This window comes from Trichechus manatus, unplaced genomic scaffold (assembly GCF_000243295.1).
Source record: "Trichechus manatus latirostris isolate Lorelei unplaced genomic scaffold, TriManLat1.0 scaffold00045, whole genome shotgun sequence".
Taxonomy (NCBI): domain Eukaryota; kingdom Metazoa; phylum Chordata; class Mammalia; order Sirenia; family Trichechidae; genus Trichechus; species Trichechus manatus.
This window is the reverse complement of record NW_004443981.1, coordinates 3,911,584-3,934,958: the sequence shown is the minus strand read 5'-3', so window position 1 is coordinate 3,934,958 and position 23,375 is coordinate 3,911,584. Positions and strand designations below refer to the sequence as shown.

General features: G+C 45.8%; 1 protein-coding gene across 2 annotated transcripts in view; it reads left to right on the top strand.

Moving 5' to 3' along the window:
* CCDC88C (coiled-coil domain containing 88C) overlaps positions 1 to 20,587 on the top strand; it is a 159,449-nt gene extending 138,862 nt beyond the window's left edge. The window contains exons 26-30 of one of the 2 annotated variants that reach the window (XM_004376665.2): positions 1,790 to 1,978; positions 2,992 to 3,060; positions 6,325 to 6,393; positions 15,322 to 15,608; positions 17,940 to 20,587. In XM_004376665.2, coding sequence (XP_004376722.1) covers positions 1,790 to 1,978; positions 2,992 to 3,060; positions 6,325 to 6,393; positions 15,322 to 15,608; positions 17,940 to 18,902 — 1,577 coding nt within the window. In that variant the 3' untranslated portion in view covers positions 18,903 to 20,587. Of the gene's footprint in view, positions 1 to 1,789; positions 1,979 to 2,991; positions 3,061 to 6,324; positions 6,394 to 15,321; positions 15,609 to 17,939 lie in introns of those variants that run through there. The other variant, XR_002824166.1, reaches the window with a different exon arrangement.
* The last annotated feature ends 2,788 nt before the right edge of the window (positions 20,588 to 23,375 follow it).

Sequence of the window (23,375 nt, the reverse complement as noted above, 5' to 3'; positions counted from 1 at the left end):
CAGTTCTACTCTGACACACATGGGGTCACCGTGAGTCAGAGTCGACTTGATGGCAGCTGGTACTTGTAGCAAATGGAAAATCACTACACCATAAAAACAAGGTAATTGTAAAAATAAATATGTAACTACAGAAATGCTAAAGTTGATTCATGTGCCGCTGACTATCCCATGAGCCTTACCTGGGCACCCTGGGCTGCCACGTTGCCTGGCCCTCCAGACCTCTGTCCTCTCAACCTGTGGTTGGGTCTTGTGCTGTTTCCCTGACATTCATGCTAACTGTTCGCTCATCCTGCCTCCCCTCCATTGGGTCCTCATTCTAACTTCACCTGCCGGGTGATCAGTTTCCATTCATTCCACCAGACTTGAATCTTGCTTCTCATCAAGGTTATCTTTCAAAGTCCAAATTTGCTCCTTATTTCAAATTGCAAGATGCAGACGCTTAAAACTGCACAGTGAGCCCAGACTGTGAATGCCAAGTGGGCAGACGCGGTCAGTCTGCAGAAGAACGGGTCATAGGCCTGAATCTCCACGGTGCATCTCCAGGTCCACAGCTCTTGGGGTGCCTGGGATGGGACATTTTACAAAAGGCTTGGCCAGCCGTTGGGAACAGGGAGCGTGGTCATCTGTGTTTTGTATGTGGAGGACCCATTCTCTTTCCTAGTGGGTAGTTGGGTTTTTTTGTTTGTTTTGTTTTTTAATATGATTTTATTTAATTTTGTCGAGAGTACATGTTCGTGGTAGAAAATCTAGAGGCTGCAGAAAAGCACGAGGTATAAGGTAAAATCACCCTGCAGTCAATTTGACCATGCACAGATTTTCTTTCTTGCCTTCTTTTTTTAAGAAAACATCATTAGGTTGGCAGTAAACTTCTTTTTCAAATCATAACTGAAGCCAGTTGGTAGGACACACACCCTGGGGCTTCACAGCTGCGGCCACAGGTCCGGCGTGGTCCCAAGCAGGTTTCTATTAGGAGCGCCCCCCTTTTTTGTTGAGATTTTATTTTCTGTTGGTGTTGAGAATAGATACAGCAGAACCTACACCAATTCAACAGTTTCTGTATGTACAATTCATTGATACTGATTATATACACAACTGTTCTCCCCTCCTTTTCTGAGTTGTTCCTCCTCATTAACATCAACTTACTGTCCCCTAAGGTTCCTCTCTGATCTTTTGAGTTGTCAATTTGATCCCTTATAGATCTTAAAAGAGCGTAATGCTCAAGGCACACATTCTTTACTAGTTAAGCTAAACTATTGTCTGGTTTTACAAAGACTTCAGGGGCTGTTATTTTTGGTGTAAGGTTTAAAGATTATCTCAGGGCAATAGTTTCGAGGGTTCACCCAGCCTCCATGGCTCCAGAAAGCCTGAATTCCGCACAAATTTGAAATTCTGTTCTGCATTTCCCCCCTTTTGATCAGGATTCTTCTGTGGAATCTTTGATCAAAATGCTCAGCAATGGTGTTAGGAGCTTTTTAAAGTGGAGGTTTGAGTTGCAGCGTTCCATAGGAGGTGGCCCCGTAGCTGATATTTTGGACTGCCTTGAGTTCCCTTTTATTTTCTTTCAGTCTTTCACAGCTCGTGGTGTGACCCCCTCATTTGCTCCAGAGCCAGCCTCATGGGGCCTCCCAACACAGGCCCGTAGTCAGGCCCCCTCCTGTTTAAACTGCAGCCCCGCTTGTGTCCTGTGGTCTGTGTGCCCTTCTGCCTCTGCTTCTAGGCCTTGGGATGGTGGCCCAGCCAGGGCATAGGATCTTGCAGCTTCATTTCTCCATGTCCTTTTCTGGCCCAGGCCCCGGGGATCCAAAAGCGAAGCGAGGGTCCCCACATGGAGGCAGTGTGGACCACACGGACACCCCCACTGACCCAGCTGTGAAGTCCTGGCCTGCAGAGCTGGGCACCCGGACCTGTGCCACCTCAGTCATCACTACAACCCCTTCCAGCTCCACCCCTATCTCCCGGCACCCAGGCCGCACCAAGGGTGAGTCATGGGCCCCTTTCAGAGCCAGGAGAGCAACTGGAGCCGGGGTCCTTCCTAAAGACCCCAGGCTGTCAGAGGCAAGATGGGTCTCTCCCCCTCCAAGGCTGAGTGGTGGTAAGCAGAGCAGTTAAGCAACGGATGGACTTTGACATCATTCAGACACAAGTTCATATCTCAGCTCTGCTTTCCAGCTGTGTGACTTTGGGGCAAGGACTTAACCATTCTCAGCTGGCGATGGAGAAAGCATCAGAACCGTCTGTCATCGGTGTTCAGGAATGGGTGGCACCAAGTAGGTCCAGAAGGAGGTGGAGGTAGGGCAGAGAACCAGAGTTTGGACTGAAGCCAGGCAGCTGCCCCTACCCCACCTTGGTAGAAGTCTGCAGGTTTATTGTCTAGAGGGTCAATTGAGCATCCCTGACCTGGAGGTCACAGACCCGGCTGAGGTGGTGTACTGTACCGGAAACAAGGGCATGCAGTGGAAGTTTGCAGACTGAATGTTGACACGCTCACACTCCCCACCCACCCGTCTCTGTTCGCCCACCTGTCTCCCAGGATGCCGGTAGCCAGGTTCACACCTCTAGTTAGGGGATCGAGATAGTCTTTGAGGAATCTGATTAGCCTGAGAGATTCCCAACAGAATGGCTGTCAGATCTCGCTGGGTGAAGCCCAATGGAAGCCCCGGTCAGTGTATAGTACACAGCTGTTAAATATAAGCAGACAGCCAAGGCTCCTTAGATACCTGAGGAGAGCCTCCAAGACCAACGTGGACAGCAGAAGTGTGATTTAAAGTTAAATCAGGTAGGAGTCGCAGTGGTAGGGCTGACCCAGCAGGAGAAGTCAGGGGAGGCAGGTCCCCAAGGCACCATCCATGCTCCCCTCCTTATCCCCAGAAGCTGGATACGTCACTCACTATTCGAGCAGCTGACAAATCCAGAGTTGGCCATCTGACAGAGGGCCAGGTTTCCTGTGCATGTTCGTGAGCCCTTGCCTCATCAGCTCTGTTTTCACCGTAGGCTGTAACTCAGATGACACCCTCTTTGAGTCGTCCCTGGGGCTCGAGTTCGCCAGCCACAGGCAGTACGGTGAGTGGGCAGCGCGTTGTGTCTTCCACCTGGGGGCTTACGCTTGTTTTTATTAATGATACGTTTTCCTTCAAACTAAGTCCTGTGTGGAAGTCCAACATACCAAAGGATCATAGTTGATGGCTGAAGTGGCATTATGGTTGAATATAGTTGAGATCTGGTTGAAGTGGGAATGGCGGGGGGGTGCGCAGTGTTCCTCCATGCTCCTTCTTCCTCGCCCTCCCCCAGGGCTGATGCATGTAGCTCCTGCTTACCCACCTCCAAAAACAAAAACCAAACCCGTTGCCTTGAGTCAATTCTGACCCATAGTGACCCTGTAAGGACAGAGTAGAACTGCCCCATAGGATTTCCAAGGCTGTAATCTTTATGGAAGTAGACTGCCACATCTTTCTCCTGTGGAGCGGCTGGTGGGTTCAAACCATTGACCTTTCGGTTAGCAGCGGAGCATTTAACCATTGCTCCACCAGGGCTCTTTAACACACCTCCAGTGGCAGGGAATTCACTACCTCCCAAGGTGTTTCATTTTTGGAAGCTCTGATTATTCTAAGATTGTTCTTACGTTGAGCCAAAGCTCTTCTCCCTGTAGTTTTCCACGTGTTCATCTTGGGTTCTGTCCTCTAGGTTAGCACCAAACGAGTGTAATTCCTCTCCCAGGAAACAGCCTTTCAAATGCTGTCTTATTACCACCTCCTCACCCCCCTTGCCAGCCCTGGTGGCCTGCACTGGGAGCGTTCCTCTCGGGAATGTTTTCACTGTCCTCACTAGCGTCCTAGTTGCACGAGGAAGCTCTGCATTGTGTTCAGGCTTAGAAACTGTCAGGAGCACTTGTCTTTGATCCAGGCTGATTGTAAATTTCTGCAGAAGGGCAACAGTGAATTATCTCAACCCTCTCAAAAATTAAAAGCTGTTCTGTGTTCTTATAGTTTTCGAAAAACAAAAAACTTAAAAGGGTAGGAAAATAATTCTTTAAAAAGAAAGAAAGAAACGACAACTTAGAAAGTTTACCTTGAATTCAGCGTATTTCCGAAGTGATCAACAATAAATGTAGGAATTAGCATTATTGCCTGCCCTATCTGTTGTCTAAAAATGACAGTGACATTCATTCGTACAAATATAGAAAATTACAACTTAACATGAGTAAAGATGGGCTCTGTACTGAAACAGATTGACACAGAGAGTCCTCCTGTCATTGCACTGAATGGAGGGTATGTAGCGGGAGGAATCTGCCATGTTTGCTAGCAGGCAGAGCTTGACGAGTCTCGCTGGGTGGCTAGGTTTATGGTTAGTAATCAACTGGTCAGAAGCATTTTCTTGATAAATGTTCTGATTCCTCTAGCTTTGGTTGTTAGGAAAAAGGGGAAAGGGACTGGAGTTACATTGCTTGAATAAACAAAGGTACTTCTGGGTCCCATTGATTTGTATCCATTTCCTTTTAGTTAAGCTTATTGTTGGCTTTTTAAAGAGACGAGCATTTCTGATTTCAAATGTTCCCTTCTCTATATAAGACCAAATGGACATGAGCTATTTTAAAGCATAGATGAGAAGGTTGGGAAGCAGGGAGTTTAAGACGGTGGGAGCAAAACAACTGGAACAGAAATAACAAGAATGTTGACACCATGTGACGCATGTAGCCAATGTTACTAATCATTGTGTCTAGAAACTGTTGAATGGGAGCAGGTTTTGCTGTGTATATTTTCACCAAAAATAAAATATTTTTAAAAATGTTTCCCTTTTTAAAGAGGGGACTTATTCTACTTTTATGCAATTCATGAAAAGCAAGTTTGAGGGGGCTTACCCCCAGACACAGCACGTTCACATGCTGCCCGCTGCTGGGGTGCTCACCAGCATTTGGGAACCAGGGGCATTGCAGCTACCCAGGAAGCATGAGCAAGCTTTCCTTGGGGAACCGTGGGCACAGTGTCTCCTAGTGTTTCTCCAGGTTCTCAGTGCAGTTCAGTCAGCTCCAGCTGTGTGCCGGGGGCGGGGGTGCAAGGAGGACTCAAACACAGTCCTGCCCCCAGCAGCTCAACAGTCCAGCATAGGAGACGCGCTTGCTCTCGGGGTACTCTGATACGGGGCAGCTGGTGAGGCCGTGATGCTAGTGCTGCTGGAGACTGAGGCCAGGACAGGTGGCTCTGCCCGTCGTGGGAGGCACAGCCCGCCCTGTGCCGGGGCTGGTCCCGCTCCTCCTGAGAGTCTGCAGCCAGGACGGTCACGAACCTGCACACGCAGCAGCCAGAAGGGCCGGCTTCTCTCATGCTTGTCACTGTAAGGTGGACTTTTCCCTTTGGGGTAGATGTAAACGTGAGGCGAAGGAAACAAAGGAGCTGAAGAATAAAAAACAGCTAGGAGAAGCAAGTGCTCCCTTTCCTCCTGAGGGTCCCAGCACCCACCCTTTGTGAGGATGCAGCCTGGCTGGCGGGTCTTTAGCACCTGAAGTGGAGTTGCCCTGTGCACCTGAGCATGCTCGCACACACTTGTGTACACCTGTGCACGCCCTGCCTTCAACAGCCTTTCGTCTTCCTTCCTGTTGGTTTCCTACCTCCTGCTCTCACCAAGCTGCACCGTCATGGTCTAGGGCAGGGGGTTTTCCCATGTTTTCTGGAAAGTTCTGTGCAATAATGGGGGCGGGGAGGTGGGCAGAACTCTACCTACACCGCTACCCCAACCCTTGCTTTACCCAGAGCAGCCATTTTCTGTCTTCTTTCTGTATTGGAGTTCTGCATGAGATTTTCTTTGCTAACAAAATTGTTTTAAATCACAGCCCTGTTGCTGTTGGTTGCCATCAGATGGCGACCCCAAGTGTGCAGAGTAGTACTGCTTCATAGGGTTTTCAAGCTGTGACTTTTCAGAAGCAGATCACCAGGCCTTACTTCCAAGGCATCTGTGAGTGGGTTTGAACTACCAGCCTTTTCGTTAGTAGTCCAGCGCTTAACCATTTGCACTACCCACAGCCCGAGACCTGGTAAACCATCAAACCTAACAAAAATAAATAACAGAAGTTAGTGTTACTAGTTAGTAGTGGTAGTGGTTAGTAGGCTATTGCCAACCTGCTGTGTGCTAAGCCTAGAGCTCAGCTGGTGAAGCTAAACTTCCTCATAGGCATATACAGATAGTCCAAAAGGTCCTTCCTTCTTGAGGGCATTTGCCTTACCTTTGGCATATAATTGTTTTATTACATAATTTTTCTCAGATTAGATGGTTTTAATTTGGGATATATCTTGTCATCAGCCCTTTATGTTAAATGTTGCCATCTCCTTCCAGTGTCCCGGCCAAGTAGCTTAGAGAGCAGTAGAAATACATCTAGCAACAGCTCACCTCTTAACCTAAAAGGTAAGTAAGTCTTTTCCTTCTGTGCACTTTTTAATTTATTTAGAAGTTTGGCTTTGGACTCATTTTTAGAATTTAAACAATACAGTTAACAGGACTCTCAAATGCAGGATGATGAGTTCAGGGGCCACATGATACAGTTTCAAGGACACGCCTGGGAGTTTGAACAGATGCAGGTCTAAGTCCCTTCTCTCCCACTCACCAACTTTGAACATGGACAAGTCACAATCCTTTGAGTCTCAGTTACTTCATCTATAGAATAGGGATAGTAATAGTAGTTCCATTCCATTATGGTCAGAGAACATAGTTCAGATGATTTTGATTTTTTTAAATTTTTTGAGGTTTGCTTTAGGGTGCAGAATATGGTCTGTCTTAATGTTCCCTGTACACCTGAAAATAATGTGTATTCTGTTGTTGAGCAGAATGTTCTGGTTTTGTCCGTTAGCTCAAGTTTGTTGATAGTGTTGTTCAGGTCTCCTACGTCCTTACTAATTTATTTATTTTTTTAAATTGTACTTTAGATGAAGATTTACAGAACAAATAGTTTCTCATTAAACAGTTGGTACACATATTGTTTTATGACACTGGTTAACAACCCCACAACATGTCAACACTCTCCCTACTCTACCTTGGGTCCCCTGTTACCAGCTTTCCTGTCCCCTCCCGCCTTCTAGTCCTTGTCCCTGGGCTGTTGTGCCCCATTAGTCTTGCTTTGTTTTATGGGGCTGTCTAATCTTTGGCTGAAGGGTGACCCTCAGGAGTGACTTCATTACTGAGCTAAAAGGGTATCTGGGAGCCATACCCTTGGGGTTTCTCCAGTCTCTGTCAGGCCAGTAAGTCTGGTCTTTTTTGTGTGTGTGTGAGTTAGAGTTTTGTTCTACATTTTTTTCCGGCTCTGTCCAGGACGCTCTGTTGTGATCCCTGTCAGAGCAGTCAGGGGTGGTAGCCGGGCACCATCTCATTGTACTGGACTCAGTCTGGTGGAGGCCATGGTAGTTGTGGTCCATTAGTTCCTATGTCCTTACTAATCTTTGATCTACTTGTTCTGATTACTGAGAGAGGAATGTTGAAGTCTTTTACTATAATTGTGCATTTGTCTTTTTCTCCTTTCAATTCTGTCAGTTTTTGCTTTAGGTCTTGGAAGCTTTTTTGTTACTTAGCATTATTATGTCTTAGTTGACTCTCTTATTATGTAATGGTACTTATTATTTCGATAATATTCCTTGTTCTGAAGTTTGTCCGATATTAGTATTACCACACCAGCTTCTTTTGATTAATATTTTTATACCTTTTTCCATCCTTTTAATTTGTTTATGTTATGGTTAGCATATAGTTGGATCTTGCATTTTTAATCTAATCTTAGAGTCTCTGTCTTTTAATTGGTATGTTTAGACCATTTACATTTAATGTAATTATAGATGTGATTGTATTACATCTACCATCTTGTTAGTATTGTCTATTCTTTGGACTTTTGTGTCTCCTCTGCCTGCTTTTGGATTATTTTTTAGTTTAATGTGTGTTGTTGTTAGGTGCCCTCGAGTCAGTTCTGACTCATGAAATGAAATACTGCTCGGTCCTGTGCCATCCTCAGAATTGTTGTTATGCTTGAGCTCATTGTTGCAGCCACTGTGCCCGTCCATCTTGTTGAGGGTCTTCCTCTTTTCCGATGACCCTCTCCTTTACCAAGCATGATGTCCTTCTCCAGCGACTGGTCCCTCCTGATAACGTATCCAAAGTATGTGAAACAAAGGCTCGCCATCCTTTCTTCTAAGGAGCATTCTGGCTCTACTTCTTCCAAGACAGATTTGTTCGTTCTTCTGGCAGTCCATGGGATATTCAACATTCTTTGCCAACACCATAATTCAGAGGTATCAATTCTTCCGTCTTCCTTATTCATTGTCCAGCTTTCATGTTCATAAATGAGGCAGCAGCGTGGCTTGGGTCAGGTGCACCTTTGTCCTTATAGGTGACATCTTTGCGTTTTAACACTTCAAAGAGATCTTTTGCAGCACATTTTCCCAAAGTAATGTGTCGTTTGATTTCTTGACTGCTGCTTCCATGGGTGTTGATTGTGGATCCAAGTAAAGTGAAATCCTTAACAACTTCAGTCTGTTCTCCATTTATCATGATGTTACTTATTGGTCCAGTTGTGAGGATTTTTGTTTTCTTTATGTTGAGGTGTAATCCATACTGAAGGATGTACTCTTTTGATCTTCATCATAAGTGCTTCAAGTCCTCTTTCATCAAGAAGGGTTGTGTCATCTGCATAAGGCAGGTTGTTAATGAGTCTTCCTCCAATCCTGATGCCCTGTTCTTCATATAGTCCAGCTTCTTGGATTATTTGCTCAGCATACAAATTGAATTAAGTATGGTGAAAGAATACAGTGCTGACACACACCTATCCTGACTGTACGCAGTATGCCCTTGTTCTGTTCAAACGACTGCCTCTTGGTCTATGTCAGGGTTCCACATGAGCACAAATAAGTGTTCTGGAATTCCCACTCTTTGCAGTGTTATCTATAATTTATGATCCACACAGTTGAATGCCTTTGCATAGTCAAGAAAACACAAGGAAACATCTTTCTGGTATTCTCTGCTTTCAGCCAGGATCCATCTGACATCAGCAATGCTATCTCTCATTCCATATCCTCTACTGAATCTGGCATGAATTTCTGGCAGTTCCCTGTCCACGTACTGCTGCAACCAGTTTTGAATGATCTTTAGCAACATTTTACTTACGTGTGATATTAATAATATTCAGTAATTTTCGCATTCGGTTGGATCACCTTTCATTGGAATGGGCACAAAGATGCGTATCTTCCAGTCGGTTGGCCAGGTAGCTGTCTTCCAAATTTCTTGGCATAGATGAGTGAGCACCTCTGGTGCTGCATCCATTTCTTGAAGCATCTCAATTGGTATTCCGTCAATCTCTGGAGCCTTATTTTTTGCCATTTCCTTCAGTGCAGCTTGGACTTCTTCCTTCAGTACCATTGGTACTTGATCATATGCTTCCTCCTGAAATGGTTGAACATCACCCAATTCTTTTTGGTGCAGTGACTCTGTGTATTCCTTCCATCTTCTTTTGATGCTTCCTGTGTTGTTTAATATCTTCCCCATAGGATTCCTTCAAAATTGCAACTTGAGGCTTAAATTTTTCCCACAGTTCTTTCAGCTTAGAAATGCCGAGCATGTTCTTCCCTTTTGGTTTTCTAACTCCAGATCTTGGCACATTTCATTATAATACTTTACTTTGACTTCTTAAGCTGCCCTTTGAAATCTTCTGTTCAGCTCTTTATCGTTTCTTCCATTCCCTTTAGGTACTGTAAGTTTCAGGAGCAAGTTTCAGAGTCTCTTCTGGCATCCATTTTGGCCTTTTCTTTCTTTCCTGTCTTTTTATTATTTTTGACTGTACTTTAGAGGACGGTTTACAGAGCAAACAAGTTTCTCATTAAACAGTTAATACACATATTGTTTTGTGATGTTGGTTGCCACCCCCACAACCCCACAACATGTCAATACTGTCTCCTTCTTGACCTTGGGTTCCCCATTACCCCCTCTTACCTGTCTCATCCTGCTTTCTCATCCTTGCCCCTGGGCTGGTGTGCCCATTTAGTCTTGTTTTGTTTTATGGGCCTATCCAATCTTTGGCTGAAGGATGAACCTCATGAGTTACTTCATTACTGAGTTAAAAGGGTGTCGGGGGGCTAGTTTCTGTCAGACCAGTAAGTCTGGACTTTTTTTTTTTTAATAAGTTTGAATTTTGTTCTGTATTTTTCTCCAGCTCTGTCCAGGCCCCTCTATTCTGATCTCTGTCAGAACAGTAAGTGGGGGTAGCTGGGCACCATCTAGTTGTGCTGGACTCAGTCTGGTGGAAGCTGTGGTAGGAGTGGTCCAATAGTCTCTTCCCTGTCTTTTTAATGACCTCTTGCTTTCTTCATGTATGATGTCCTCGATGTCATTCCACAACTCGTCTAGTCTTCGGTCATTAGTGTGAGTGTGTCAAATCTATTCTTGAGATGTCTCTAAATTCATGTGGGATATACTCAAGGTCATACTTCGGCTCTCATGGACTTGTTTTTATTTTCTTCAGCGTCACCTTGAACTTGCATATGAGCAATTGATGGTCTGTTCTACAGCCGGCCCCTGGCCTTGTTCTAACTGATACGGAGCTTTTCCATCATCTCTTTCCACAGGTGTAGTCAGTTTGATTCCTATATATTCCATGTGGCAAGGTCCATGTGTGTAGTTGCCGTTTTATGTCGTTGAAAAAGTTTTTTTGCAGTGAATAAGTTGTTGGTCTTCACATTCTATCATGAGATCTCTGACATCGTTTCTATTACCAAGGCCATATTTTCCAACTACTATTTCTTGTTTCCATCTTTCGCATTCCAGTCACCAGTAATTATCAGTGCATCCTGATTGCATGTTTGATTAATTTCAGACTGCAGAAGGTGGTAATAATCTTCAATTTCTTCATCTTTGGCCTTTGTGGTTGGTGCGTAAATTCGAATAATAGTCATATTAACTCGTCTTCCTTGTAGGTGTATGGGTATTATCCTATCACTGACAGCGTTGTACTTCAGGATAGATCTTGAAATGTTCTCTTTGACGATGAATGCAACGCCATACAGCTTCAATTTGTCATTCCCAGCATAGCAGACCATATGATTTGCCAATTCAGAATGGCCAATACCAGTCCATTTCAGCTCACTTATGCCTAAGACACCAATGTTTATGCATTCCATTTCATTTTTGATGACTTCCAAGTTTCCTAGATTCGTACTTAGTGCATTCCATGTTCCAATTATTAATGGATGCTTGCAGCTGTTTCTTCCGATTTTGAGTTGTGCCACATCAGCAAATGAAGTTCCCGAAAGCTTGACTCTGTCCACATCAGTCAGGTTGACTCTGCTTTGAGGAGGCAGCTCTTCCCTAGTCGTATTTTGAGTGCCTTCCAACCTGAGGAGCTCATCTTCTGGCAGTATATCAGACATTGTTCTGCTGCTATTCATTAGATTTTTGCTGGCTAATTTTTTCAGAAGGAGACCGCCAGGTCCTTCTTCCTAGTCTGTCTTAGGCTGGAAGCTCAGCTGAAACCTGTCTACCATGGGTGACCCTGCTGGTATTTAAAATACTGGTGGCATAGCTTCCAGCATCACAGCAATACACGAGGCACCACAGTAGGACAGTCTGAAAGACACATGGGATATTCCATCTCTACTAAAAAATTTTTTGGTGAATGCCCTAGAGTTTACAATGTTGTTGTTGTTGTTAGGTGCCATTGAGTTGGTTCTGACTCTTGGCAACCCTATAGACAACAGAACAAAACAGTGCCCGGTCCTGTGCTGTCCTCGCACTCCTTGTTATGATTGAGCCCATTGTTGCAGCCACTGTGTCAAATGATCTCATTGAAGGATTTCCTCTTTTTTGCTGACCCTCTACTTTACCAAGCATGGTGTCCTTTTCCAGGGGCTGGTTCCTCCAGATAACTTGTCCAAACTATGTGAGATGAAGTCTCGCCATCCTTAATTCCAAAGCATTCTGGCTGTACTTCTTCCAGCACAGATTTGTTCATTCTTCTGGCAGTCCATGGTATATAATATTCTTCACCAACACCATAATTCAAAGGCACCAGTTCTTCTTCCATCTTCCTTATTCATTGTCCAGCTTTCGCCGACATATTAGGCAGTTGAAAATACCATGGTATGGGTCAGGCGCACCTTAGTCCTCAAAGCGACATCTTTGCTTTTTAACACTTTAAAGGGGTCCTCTGCAGCACATTTGCCCAATGCAATAAGTCATTTGATTTCCTGACTGTTGCTTCCATGGTTTACAGTATACACCATTAATTAATCACAGTCTTTCTTCAAATAAAATCATACTGCTTCAGCTATAGTGTAAGATCCTTGTAATAGTGTACTCCAACTCCTCCCTCTCTTCATTTGTGCAATTATTGTCATACAGTTTATTTTTATATATGTTGTAAACCCGTAATACATTCCTACTATTTTTGCTTTAGACAGTCAATTATCTTTAAAAGACGTTATAAGTAAAACATAAAAGACGTTTTCCTTCTTTTTAACCATTTTAGGAATATTTCATTTCTCTTTGAGGATCCAGTTTTTTGGTTGAGTATTATGTTCCTGTCTCAAGAATATCTTTGAACGTTTTTTTCTAGCACAGGCCTGCTAGTAATGAACTCTCTGCATGTGTTACCTGCATGTTTTGTCTGAAAACGTCTTCATTTTGTCTTTATATTTGAAAGGCATATTTGCTAGGTTAAGAATTCTTGCTTGACTTTTTTTTCCTTTGAGCATTTTAAAGCTGTTACTCCATTGTCTTCTAGCTTGCAGTTTCTGATGAAAAATTTGTTATATATAATTTGTTCTTCAATATATAATGTACCGTTTTTCCATATGGCTGCCTTCAAGAATTTCACTGCATGCTTGATTCTCAGCACTTTTAATATGATGTGTCTAGGTGGATGGTGGTGTTTTAACATTCTTGGTGCTGTTTTAAGCTTCTTGGATCTGTGGTTTGATAGCTTCCATTGTTTTTAGAAAATTCTCAGCCATTCTTTCTTCAAGTATCTTTTCAGCCCTCTTCTCTTTTCCTGTGGGTTTCCAGTTACAGATGTTAGACCATTTGATGTTGTCCTACAGCTAGAGGGTACTTTGTCCTGTTTCTTTGTTTTGTTTTCACTCTTTTTTCCTCCTTATATTATGATTTGGGTAATTTCCACTGATCTATATTCAGATTCACTGATTTCTTTCCCTTGGCTATGTTGAATCTCCTGATAAGCCCATCAGAGGCATGCTTCGTCTCTGGTACTGTGTTTTTTATGGCTATCATTTTCATTTGATTCTTCTTAACAGTTTCTGTCTCGGCTGATTTTTGCCATCTTTTCATTGTTCATGTATGTTATCTACTTTTATCTTTGTAGCCTTTAGCATGTTATCCACAGTTTTTAATTTTCTGCATGATAATTGCAGTATCTGGTTTATATTTGAGTCTGGTTCTGATTATACTTTATTTCTTGACAGTGTAGTGTGTTGTTTTTCTTGCTTTCTTGTGTATCTTGTAAATTTTTGTTGAAAACCAGACATTGGATGTAGGAGAGTAGAGAATGAAGTAAATAGTATATGTACCTGTAAATGGTAATGCTTCTTGATGAGGTAAGTCTTCATTATGGGAGTTGAGTCAATCAGATTAGGAGATGACCTCAGTTTGGGTTTTGTTGTTGCTATGGTTACCCTCAGCGTATGACCAGTTTCAGATTCTTCTAGTCTAACCTTTGGTTCATGAGGGAAGCTAGGTTTCTCCCTCCTTTCCCTAGGCAGCCAAACTCTTCCCTGTATGTTCGGCAAGTCTTATGTGGGAGAGAGATTCTTGACGTTTCCCCAGCAGTGTTATTGTTGTTATCTGTCGTCGAGTTGGCTCCCAACTCATGGTGACCCTATGCACGATGGAACGAAACACTACCTGGTCCTGTGCCATCCCCACGATCAGTTGCAGATTGGACCATTGTGATCCATTGAGTTTTCATTGGCTGATTTTTGGAAGTAGATCATCAGGCCTTTCTTTCTAGTCCATGTTAGTCTGGATGCTTTGAAACATGTTCAGCATCATAGCAACATACATTCCACCACTGACAGGTGGTAGCTACACAAGGTGTATTGGCTGGGAATCAAAATCAAGTCTCCTGCATGGAGGCGAGAATTCGCCCACTGTAGGAGACCTTTAATGATCTGGGCCCAGGATGATTCCAGGGGCAGAGGTGTTTTCTTTTCCCCTTCTCCCATCACAAAGGGTCTTCACTTGTGCTCAAGGGGTGACAGGGTTTGTTGCCTCTGCTCTCCCGCTGGCTTAAGGCTTTTGTTCTGTAGGGGAGAAGGACCTGGGCAGGTCTTTGTGCTTTTCCCACAGGGGTGGCTGCTGCTCTCCTCCAGACTTGCACCTCCAGTCTCTTGCCCTGTCTCCAGTCCTTCTCCTGAGCACCTGGTGAAGTGCATGGGGAGAGCCTGTGAATGGGTGTTATATGCCTATGTCTGCAACTCTGAGTGGTTCTGTATTCTCACGAAAGCCCACCTTCAGCCTTTAGCAGCTGGTTGAAATTGTAGAAAATTCTGCTTGTATGGCACCTGGTGTCTCTTTCTCCCATGCTCTGCCCAGGTAAGTTAGTACTTGTGTTCCGTTGACCTTGGCGGGGCCTGTCTGACCTTGGAAGGACCTGTCTGTGCTTGGATTTCAGGCTGCTTAGGTGTCCTGTGACCTCAGCTCTCCAATAGGTTTAGAAAAGTTATGACTCAATAGTTTGTCCAGCTTGTTCTTACAGGAGTGATGCTATTTTCAGCTTCCTGCATCCCAGGGGGAAGCAGAACCTGTGTCACCTGTTTTAATTCTCTGAGTTGCACTTAGCACCATCTGACACTGTTTGTGTTTGTTTATTTGCTCATTTATTATCTGCCTACCACACACATGGACCCACTCCCTCAAGATTGTAAACTCCATGAAGACAGGATTTTTTTTTTCTTTCCTACCACATGCCAGCCCCTGGAAGAGCACCTAGCATGTCCAAAAACCAAACCCATTGCCATCCAGTGGATTCCAACTCATAGCGACCTAGCATGTCGTAGGTGCTAAAGAAGCCTTTTGTAAATGAGTGGATGTGAGCTAAAGAGTGTCCTGCCTTACAGCTATTCTTAATTTAAGCTTTCGCAGACTCTTTTCACTTTCATCTCAGCTTATTTTGCTCTTAAATGTCAAAGTGGAACTCTAAGGATTCCAGAATGCCCTGTAACATCCAAAATCCCAGCCTGGGAGGGGCAAGCCCTGTGTCTTGAGTGAGTCAGAGGCAGTACAGAGCCCCTGGAGTCCAGCAAGTGGAAGACTGACATGAGCTGTTCTATGTCGCCCCGTCCCAACACCCAGATTCCTCCGACCAGCTCCATGGCAGGTCTGAGAGCTTCAGCAGTGAAGACCTGATCCCCAGCAAGGACGCGGCCACTCCCCGCGAGGCCAGCACCCTAGGGCGCCCTACCCTAGGCCGCCATGAGTACCCCCCGCCCCGAAACGGGCCCCTGCTGCAAGAGGGCGTTCAGAAGAGGGGTGTGGCCCAACCCCCTGCTGGAGGGCGGCTGTGCTCTGCCTCTCCGAGCAGCGAGATGGTCACCCTGGAGGAGTTTCTGGAGGAGAGCAACCGCAGCTCCCCCACCCACGTGAGTGCCCTGGGCGCTGCCACGGGGTGGCTCTCTCCTCTCCCTGGCTCAGGGCTGTGCAGGAGCCTCAGCAGCGGAGCCACAGAATGGAACAGGGCGGGGGAGCAGGGCCTGGGTGCGGGGCGGTGTGGCGTTGGGAGGATAGCCATTAGCCAGCAAGTCATCCAGTGCCGGGAATCACCCCCCAACCTCAGAGACTGCTTCCGACTGATAAAGTGAGCAGGCAGAGCTCATGGCCACATGGAGGGGGGTACGGGGTATTGCCAGCACCCCCAGTGGCAGGGTCAGGGCTTCCCACTCAGTGCAGTGGCAGAGCCCTGAGTGTCCACAGTGGGGGCGGGGATCACCTTGCTCGGAGTTTCCCTCAGCAGAGGTTGGCAAGCTTTTTCTCTAAAGGGGACAGTAAATATGTTAGCCTGGTGGGCCGTACAGTCTCTGTTGCAGCTACTCAGCTCGGCCATGGTAGCTCGAAAGCAGCCACAGGCCATGCATCCATGAAGGCTCGTGGCTGTCGTGACGGGAGAGCCAGGCCAGCTCGTGGGTTGGGGCACAGATAGCGCTAAGGCTGGGATCGGGCAGGGCTTTGTGGAGAGCAGCTTCCTGCTGTCTGCCCAGGGGGCTCATCCCAGTAACCGCACGCACCTGACGCACCCCCACCCTTCTTCTCCATGCGGATGGTGCCTTCCCATCCCTAGAGACGTGACACTGGTCTCCCACCTTCTCCCCCCATCCCTCCCTCCACTACCTGAGTGTGAATGATGCTGGGAGAGGGTGTCACGAGATGGGGCCCTGTCACCTTGAGTGGCCAGAGAGGGTAGTCTCTTGAAAGTGGGTATCAAAGATGTGGAATTACGCAGAGAGGAGCCCAGTGGTGCGGAAACAGCTCTGGAGTCCGCCCACCCTGGGTTTTGATGCCAGGTCGGCCACGCTAATTCTACCACCTCAGCCTCCTTACCTATTAAAGGCCGTTTCCATACTACCTTCAAACAGCACGTGCAAGGCTGTTTTGAGAATTAAATGAGCTTCTTTGTGATTGCACGTGTGGTTCCTAGAACAGTGCCTGGCACATGGTGAGCACGGGATAAATGGGGCCTTGTGTTCTTACTGAAAGGAGCCTTGGTGGCGTGGTGGTTAAGCGCTCTGCTGTAACCAAAAGGTCGGCTGTCAGAACCCACCAGCTGCTCCATGGGAGAGAGATGTAGCAGTCTGCTCCCAGAAAAATTACAGCCTTGGTAACCCTATGGGACAGTTCTGCTCAGTCCTGAGGGGTCACTATGAGTCGGAATCAACTTGACAGCAACGGGTGTGGGTTTGGTTTGCTTTGGTTTTTACTGAGCACCCTCAATGATGTAGCACAGCAGACTGCTTTCTGTCATGGTGAGCACCCAGATAGTCACACAGCCAGGAGATGTCCCCAGGTACAGCTGGCTCCTGAGCCACTGACCCATCCTCCCGACTGAGTGCCCGACAAGCCTCCACGGGCTAAGGGCTGACACATCAGCTGGTCTTGAGTCACCCATGAGCTCACTTCCCTTCCTCCTCTTCTGCCTTCGTCAGCTCAGAGAGCTCCGCTTGGCCCTCCAGGCTGAGGTGCCAGCAGAGGCCACAGAGTTACCCAAGCAGGGCCCTCAGATCTCTGTTAGGCAGCTCCACCTATCCCCAAGGTGGTGGCAGGGGACCCAGTTCCCTGGCCTAGGGAGCACATCCTGGGCAGTGGCTGCTGGGTTGGGAAGCAATTCATCAGGACAGCCAATGGGCTGGGCCATCACGTGCGGTTCACTCCCCGTGCGGCCTCACTGTTCTCAATTCCGAGCCTTCTGCCTTTCTGGCCCCACCCCACCCCATGGTCCTGAGTATGGGTGGTTCTGGCTTTTCAGGAGCTGGTCTTAGTTTCTCTGCCTGTCGGTGGCCCAAGGTGCAGCCCTTGTGATGTTCCTGGGCACCTTGGAGGGACAAAGGGAAGAGGTCGGGTTCACACCAGCAGGTCTGCTCGGTGGGACATGACAAAGAGACACTTGACCTTGGCCAGGCATTCAGGACTGGCCTTTATGTAAAGCTGAGCAGCTTTGGACGAGGCATTTCCTTCTCTGGGTCTGTTTCCTATTTGTAAAGTTAGGGAGCTGCCCTGAGTGGTGTCTGGGGGTCTTCCCCTGATGACCTGTGTAGTGCCCCCTGCCCCATCCTGGCCAGGGACAGCGTGTGTGTGGGGATGACTTGTATGCCTTGGAGAAGCTGAGCAAGAGGGGCACAGGGGTGACCTTTGGGAGGCGGGTTCCCCGAGGGCCTGTCTGGGTCTCACTCCTGCCCCTCCATTCTCCCCGCTCTCTGCAGGACACTCCCAGTTGCCGGGATGACCTGCTAACTGACTACTTCAGGAAGGCCAAGATGCCCACCAGCTTTGTGGCCCCCACCATCAAGATGGCTGTCAGCACCTCTGAGGGGAGGCTGCTGAAGCCTGGGCAGTACGTAAGGCCGAACTTCAGAGCAGCCGAGGCTGAGGCCCCATCCAGTGTCTCTCCGAGGCAGGCCCAGCACCCCCAGAGCCTGTCTTTGGGCAGACCCCGGCAGGCCACAACGCCCCCAACTGCCCATACACCTGCCCACATACCCACCAGCCGGAGTGCATCTCTGAGCCGGGCCTTCAGCCTGGCCTCAGCCGACCTCCTTCAGGCCAGCGGGCCAGAGGCCTGCAAACAGGAATCCCCTCAGAAACCAGGGGGCCCAGAGGCCTCAGAGGGCAGAGAGGCAGGCAGCCACCCCCTACAAAGCCTCACACCCCCCAGCACCCATGGCCTGGCCCGGGAGCGCACCCCGCTTGTGGGAAAGGCTGGCAGCTCCTGTCAGGTCCCAGGCCCCCGCAGCCGGCCGCTGGACATGAGGCGCTTCTCACTGGCCCCTCCGAAGGAGGAGAGGCTGGCCCCACTGCAGCATTCAGCAACAGCCTCAGCCATTGCTACTGGGAGTGGCAGCAGCAGCACCCAGCTCCAGTACTTCTCACCTGCAGCAGCCCCGGCTGCCAGGACTAAGCCCAAAACGCCCCCAAACTCAGGGGAAGTGGCCACCATTGCCCCTGTCCAGGTGGGGCTGAGCCTCTCAGAGGGGGACGGGCTCCCAGCACAGGGGTACAGCGAGGGGCCCCCTGCCAAGAGCCCAGGGCGGTCTCCCGACTTGGTTCCCCACGCTGGCCGGGGCCCAGAGGACTTCAGCCGAGGGGGCAGCTCCAGGAGCATGCCGGCGTCCCCAGAGCCAGGCGGGGACCAGCAGACAGTGTGGTATGAATACGGCTGCGTGTGACTGAACTCGCCTCCTGGGCCAGCAGCTCCCAACCTTAGGACGACTGGTGCACACTGTCTGATCGTGCCAGCTCTTTTTTCTCTTTGCCTGTGGTGCCAGGAAAGGGTTTAGGATGGGGAAAGGGGCTCCCACACATTTCTCCTGTTTATCTTTTTAATGAAAACACTGTGCCAAGCCCTAAGAGGATTGCACTCCTAGATGTACAGAGTGGCTTCTGTAGCTTCGGCTTCAAAGAAGTGATCTCTTTTGAACAAATCCACATCCATGTGGCAACCCTAGAATGCAGTGATGACACTGACTTTACCCTACAGCAGACACTAGCCTAACACGCCCAAGAGAACACTCGTTTGCAACTTGTTGACCTCCAGTAAAGTATGCACGTCTGTGTGCATGTGCACACACAGGCCACAAGGCTGAGACCTGGTGGGTCTGGAAACTTCCTCTTCCCTTCCCCAAAGCCACTTGATCCCAGGCGAAACCCAGACAGCCCAACTACAGAGATCTCCAGGGCCTGGGGCAGACTCCATAGTTGGGCTTGCTGTTAAAAACAGCTGTGCAGCCCCACTCCTGGGACCCCAAGCACTTGCAGGCAGAGGGTGAGGTGGATTGGGATCCACCCCCAGTGGCTCCTATGCTCTACAAGACAGGCTTGGGGGCTACACAGGGACCTTTCTTCCCAGATTTCCCTGCTCACTTTTCTATAAACACTGGACTTGCTGGGGATGGGGTAGGGGGCAGGGAAGACCCCATCCCACTCGCTGGCAGTGTATATAGTGTACAGTGGGGAAGCGTGTCCAGGGGGTGCAGGTTGGATCTGGAACATGGATTGCATCACCCTCCTTCCCCCGTCTCAGGATATTGATTTATTATTTCTGAATAAGTTTTTTTTGGGTAGAAACCAAATTCCTTTTAATATATTACATATATATATACACACACACACACTCATGTGAAATATGTATACTTGGGGGGGATCTATTTATGTTCCATTGAGAGTCGTTCTTTTCTACCAGGAATCTTATCTGCTGCTTTGTGTATATGGTCAAATTCCTGGCAAATTTTGTTTAGTAAAGGTGCTTTTCCTGGGATGAACTAAAGCCCATTGACTTTTTCTTTTTTTGAAGATTTTTTTTTTTCTTTTGATTTAATATACTGAGAAAGACATGAGAGACTTGAATGTTAACAAGGTCAGTTTTAGGAGTGCTTTGGGTTGTGTCTTGAATAGCCATCTGCTTATGGAACACAAGGACAAGATTGTAATAAAATGAAATGAAATAGAAGCTGAGTCCTGGTCTTCCTCACTGCATGTTATTAGCAGTGTTATATAGGCTGCTGTGGACTTCTTGGGGATCCCTTCTTCAGCACCCCAAAGCATCTTCCTGGGCTGTCGGAATCCATGGCTTGCTTTGCCACTAGCTTAGATGAAGCTCTTAACCAACCAACCAGAGACATGTGAAGAACAAGGATTTCCTGTTTATTATACAACAGCTTTTTTCCAGAGTTGCATTCACTTTTAGTTGCTATAAATTGAATCCCATTTTGAGGAGGCAGAGCCAGCATTGCACTATAGACAGAAGTACCATGCCATCCCTCTGCAGCAAAGACCCAGAAAACTAAGTAAAACAGATACAAATGTCAGTCCTGAAACCCTAAGTGTCAAATGAAGGGATACAGAACTCAGTCAAGCACCAAATGGAATCAGCATCAGCCAGATACCAACCTAGGTAATGAACTCTCAAGGATAAAACAACACTAAAAGATTTACAACAGGGAACCAGAGACATCAACCTGTAAATGACAGTAACATCAGAACAATAAACCTTGTAGGTATAGATCTTTCAAATGGACAGGAAGTCAAGGCGACATCAAGTAATAAAAGACTGGTTTAAACTTAGTAAGATAAGGGTAAATTTCAAGGTAACCACAAAGTTAACAAACCTACTCATCAAAATAAAAAGTCTCAGTAAACACAAAAATCTACAAAAATCAAAGAAAAAAATCCACAAAAGGAATTCAGCATAGGAGAGTAAAAGGAACAAAGAAAATGTCAGTCCCACAGAAAAAACACTACAAAATAACAGCAATGAACTCATCATACCTATCGATAATCACACTGAACATTAAATGGCTTAAATACACCCATAAAAAGACACTGACAGAATGGATAAAAAAGCAGAACCCATCAATATGCCTTCTACAAGAGACACACCTTAGAAACAAAGACATAAAAATCAAAGGATGGAAAAAAAAAACCTAAAAGGAGAGGAATGGCAATACTAATCTCAGATAAAATAGACTTTAAAATGAAACCTGCCATAAAAGACAAGGGCATTATATAATGATTACCAGTCCACCATGAGGACATAACCATAATATCTATGCCCCCAACGATAGGGCTCCAAAACACATAAACTCTTAACAGCACTGAAAAGAGAAATTGACAGTTCCATAATAATAGAAGACTTCAGCACAGCACTTGGTAAAGGACAGAACATCTAGAAAGAAACTCAAAGATACAGACGATCTAAAGGCCACATCAACCAACATGACCTCACAGACATATGGAACACTCCACCCAACAGCAGCAAAGTATGCATTCTTTTCCAACATATATGGAACATTCTCCAGAATAGACCACATCTTAGGCCACAAAGCAACTCTCAACAAAATCCAAAACATTGAGATAATACAAAGCATCTTCTCTGATCACAATGCCATAAAAGCAAAAATTAATAACAGGAAGAGCAAGGGGAAAAAATCAAATACATGGAAACTGAATAACACCTTGCTTAAAAACCACTGGGTAGTAGAAATCAAAGATGGAATAAAAAAAATTCCTAGAATCAAATGAGAATGAAAACACATTATACCAAAACCTTTGAGACACAGCAAAGGCAGTGCTGAGAGGTCAATTTACAGCAGTAGATGTACATAGCAAAACAGAAGGGACAAAATCAAAACATTAGCTACACAACTTGAACAAACAGAACAGCAAAAGAAGCCTACAGCCACCAGAAGAAAGGAAATAATAAAGATCACAGCAGAAATAAATAGGGAATAGAAAAACAATAGAATCAAGAAAACCAAAAGTTAGGTTCTTTGAAAGGATCAACAAAACTGAGAAACCATTGGCCAAACTGACAAAAGAAAAATAGCAGAGGAAGCAAATAACCCAAATAAGAAACGAAATGGCCATTAGCACAGACCCAACTGAAATAAAAAGGATCATAACAGGGTACTATGAAAAACTATACTCCAACAAATTTGAAAACCTAAGAGAAAATGGACAGATTTCTAGAAACACACTACCTACCTAAACTAACACAAACTGAGGTAGAAAATCTGAACAGACTTGTAACAAAACGAGATTGAAAAGATTTAAAAACAAAAAAAAACTCCCCCCCAAAAAACTTCTGGCCCAGATGGCTTCACTGGAGAATTCTGCCGAACACTCAGGAGGAGAGCTCACACCATTACTACTCAAAATTATTTCAGAACATAGAAAAGGGATACTTGTAAATTCATTCTATGAAGCCAGCATAAGCCTGATACTAAAACCAGGCAAAGACACCACAAAAAAAGACAATTGCAAACCAGTATCTCTCATGAATATATATGCAAAAATTCTAGCCAATAGAATTCAGCACCATATAAAAATAATAATAATACACCCCAACCAAGTGGGATTCATACCAGATACGCAAGTATGGTTCAACATTAGAAAATCAATGTAATCCACCACAGAAAACAAAAGAATCACATGATCATCTCAACACAGAAAAGGCATTTGATGAAATCCAAAACCCATTCCTAATTAAAAACTCTCAAAGTAGGAATGGAAAGGAGATTCCTCAACATAATAAAGGGCATCTATAGGGTTGCTATGAGTCAGAATACAAAACCAACAGCCAACGTCATTCTTAACAGAGAGGCTGAAAACATTCCCCTCGGGAATAGGAACAAGACAAAGATGCTTTATCACCACTCCTATTTAACATTCTGCTGCAAGTCCTAGCTAGAGCAATAAGGCAAGAAAAAGAAAGGGCATCCAAATTGTAACGAAGAAGTAAAACTGTCCCTATTTACAGATAATATTATACTATACATAGAAAACCCAAAAGATTCCACAAGAAAACTACTGGAACCAATAGAAAGATACAGCAGAGTAGCAGGATACGAGATAAACATACAGAAATCAGTTGGATTTCTATACACCAATAAAGAGAACACAAAAAGGAAATCAGGAAAACAATACCATTTATAATAGCCCCTAAAAAAAAAAAAAATACTTAGGAATAAATCTAACCAGGGACGTAAAAGACCTATACAAAGAAAACTACAAAACACTACTGCAAGAAACCAAATGAGACCTGCATAAATGGAAAAACATACCATGCTCATGGATAGGTAGACTCAACAGTGTGAAAATGTCAGTTTCACCCAAAGCAGTCTACAAATACAATGCAATCCCAT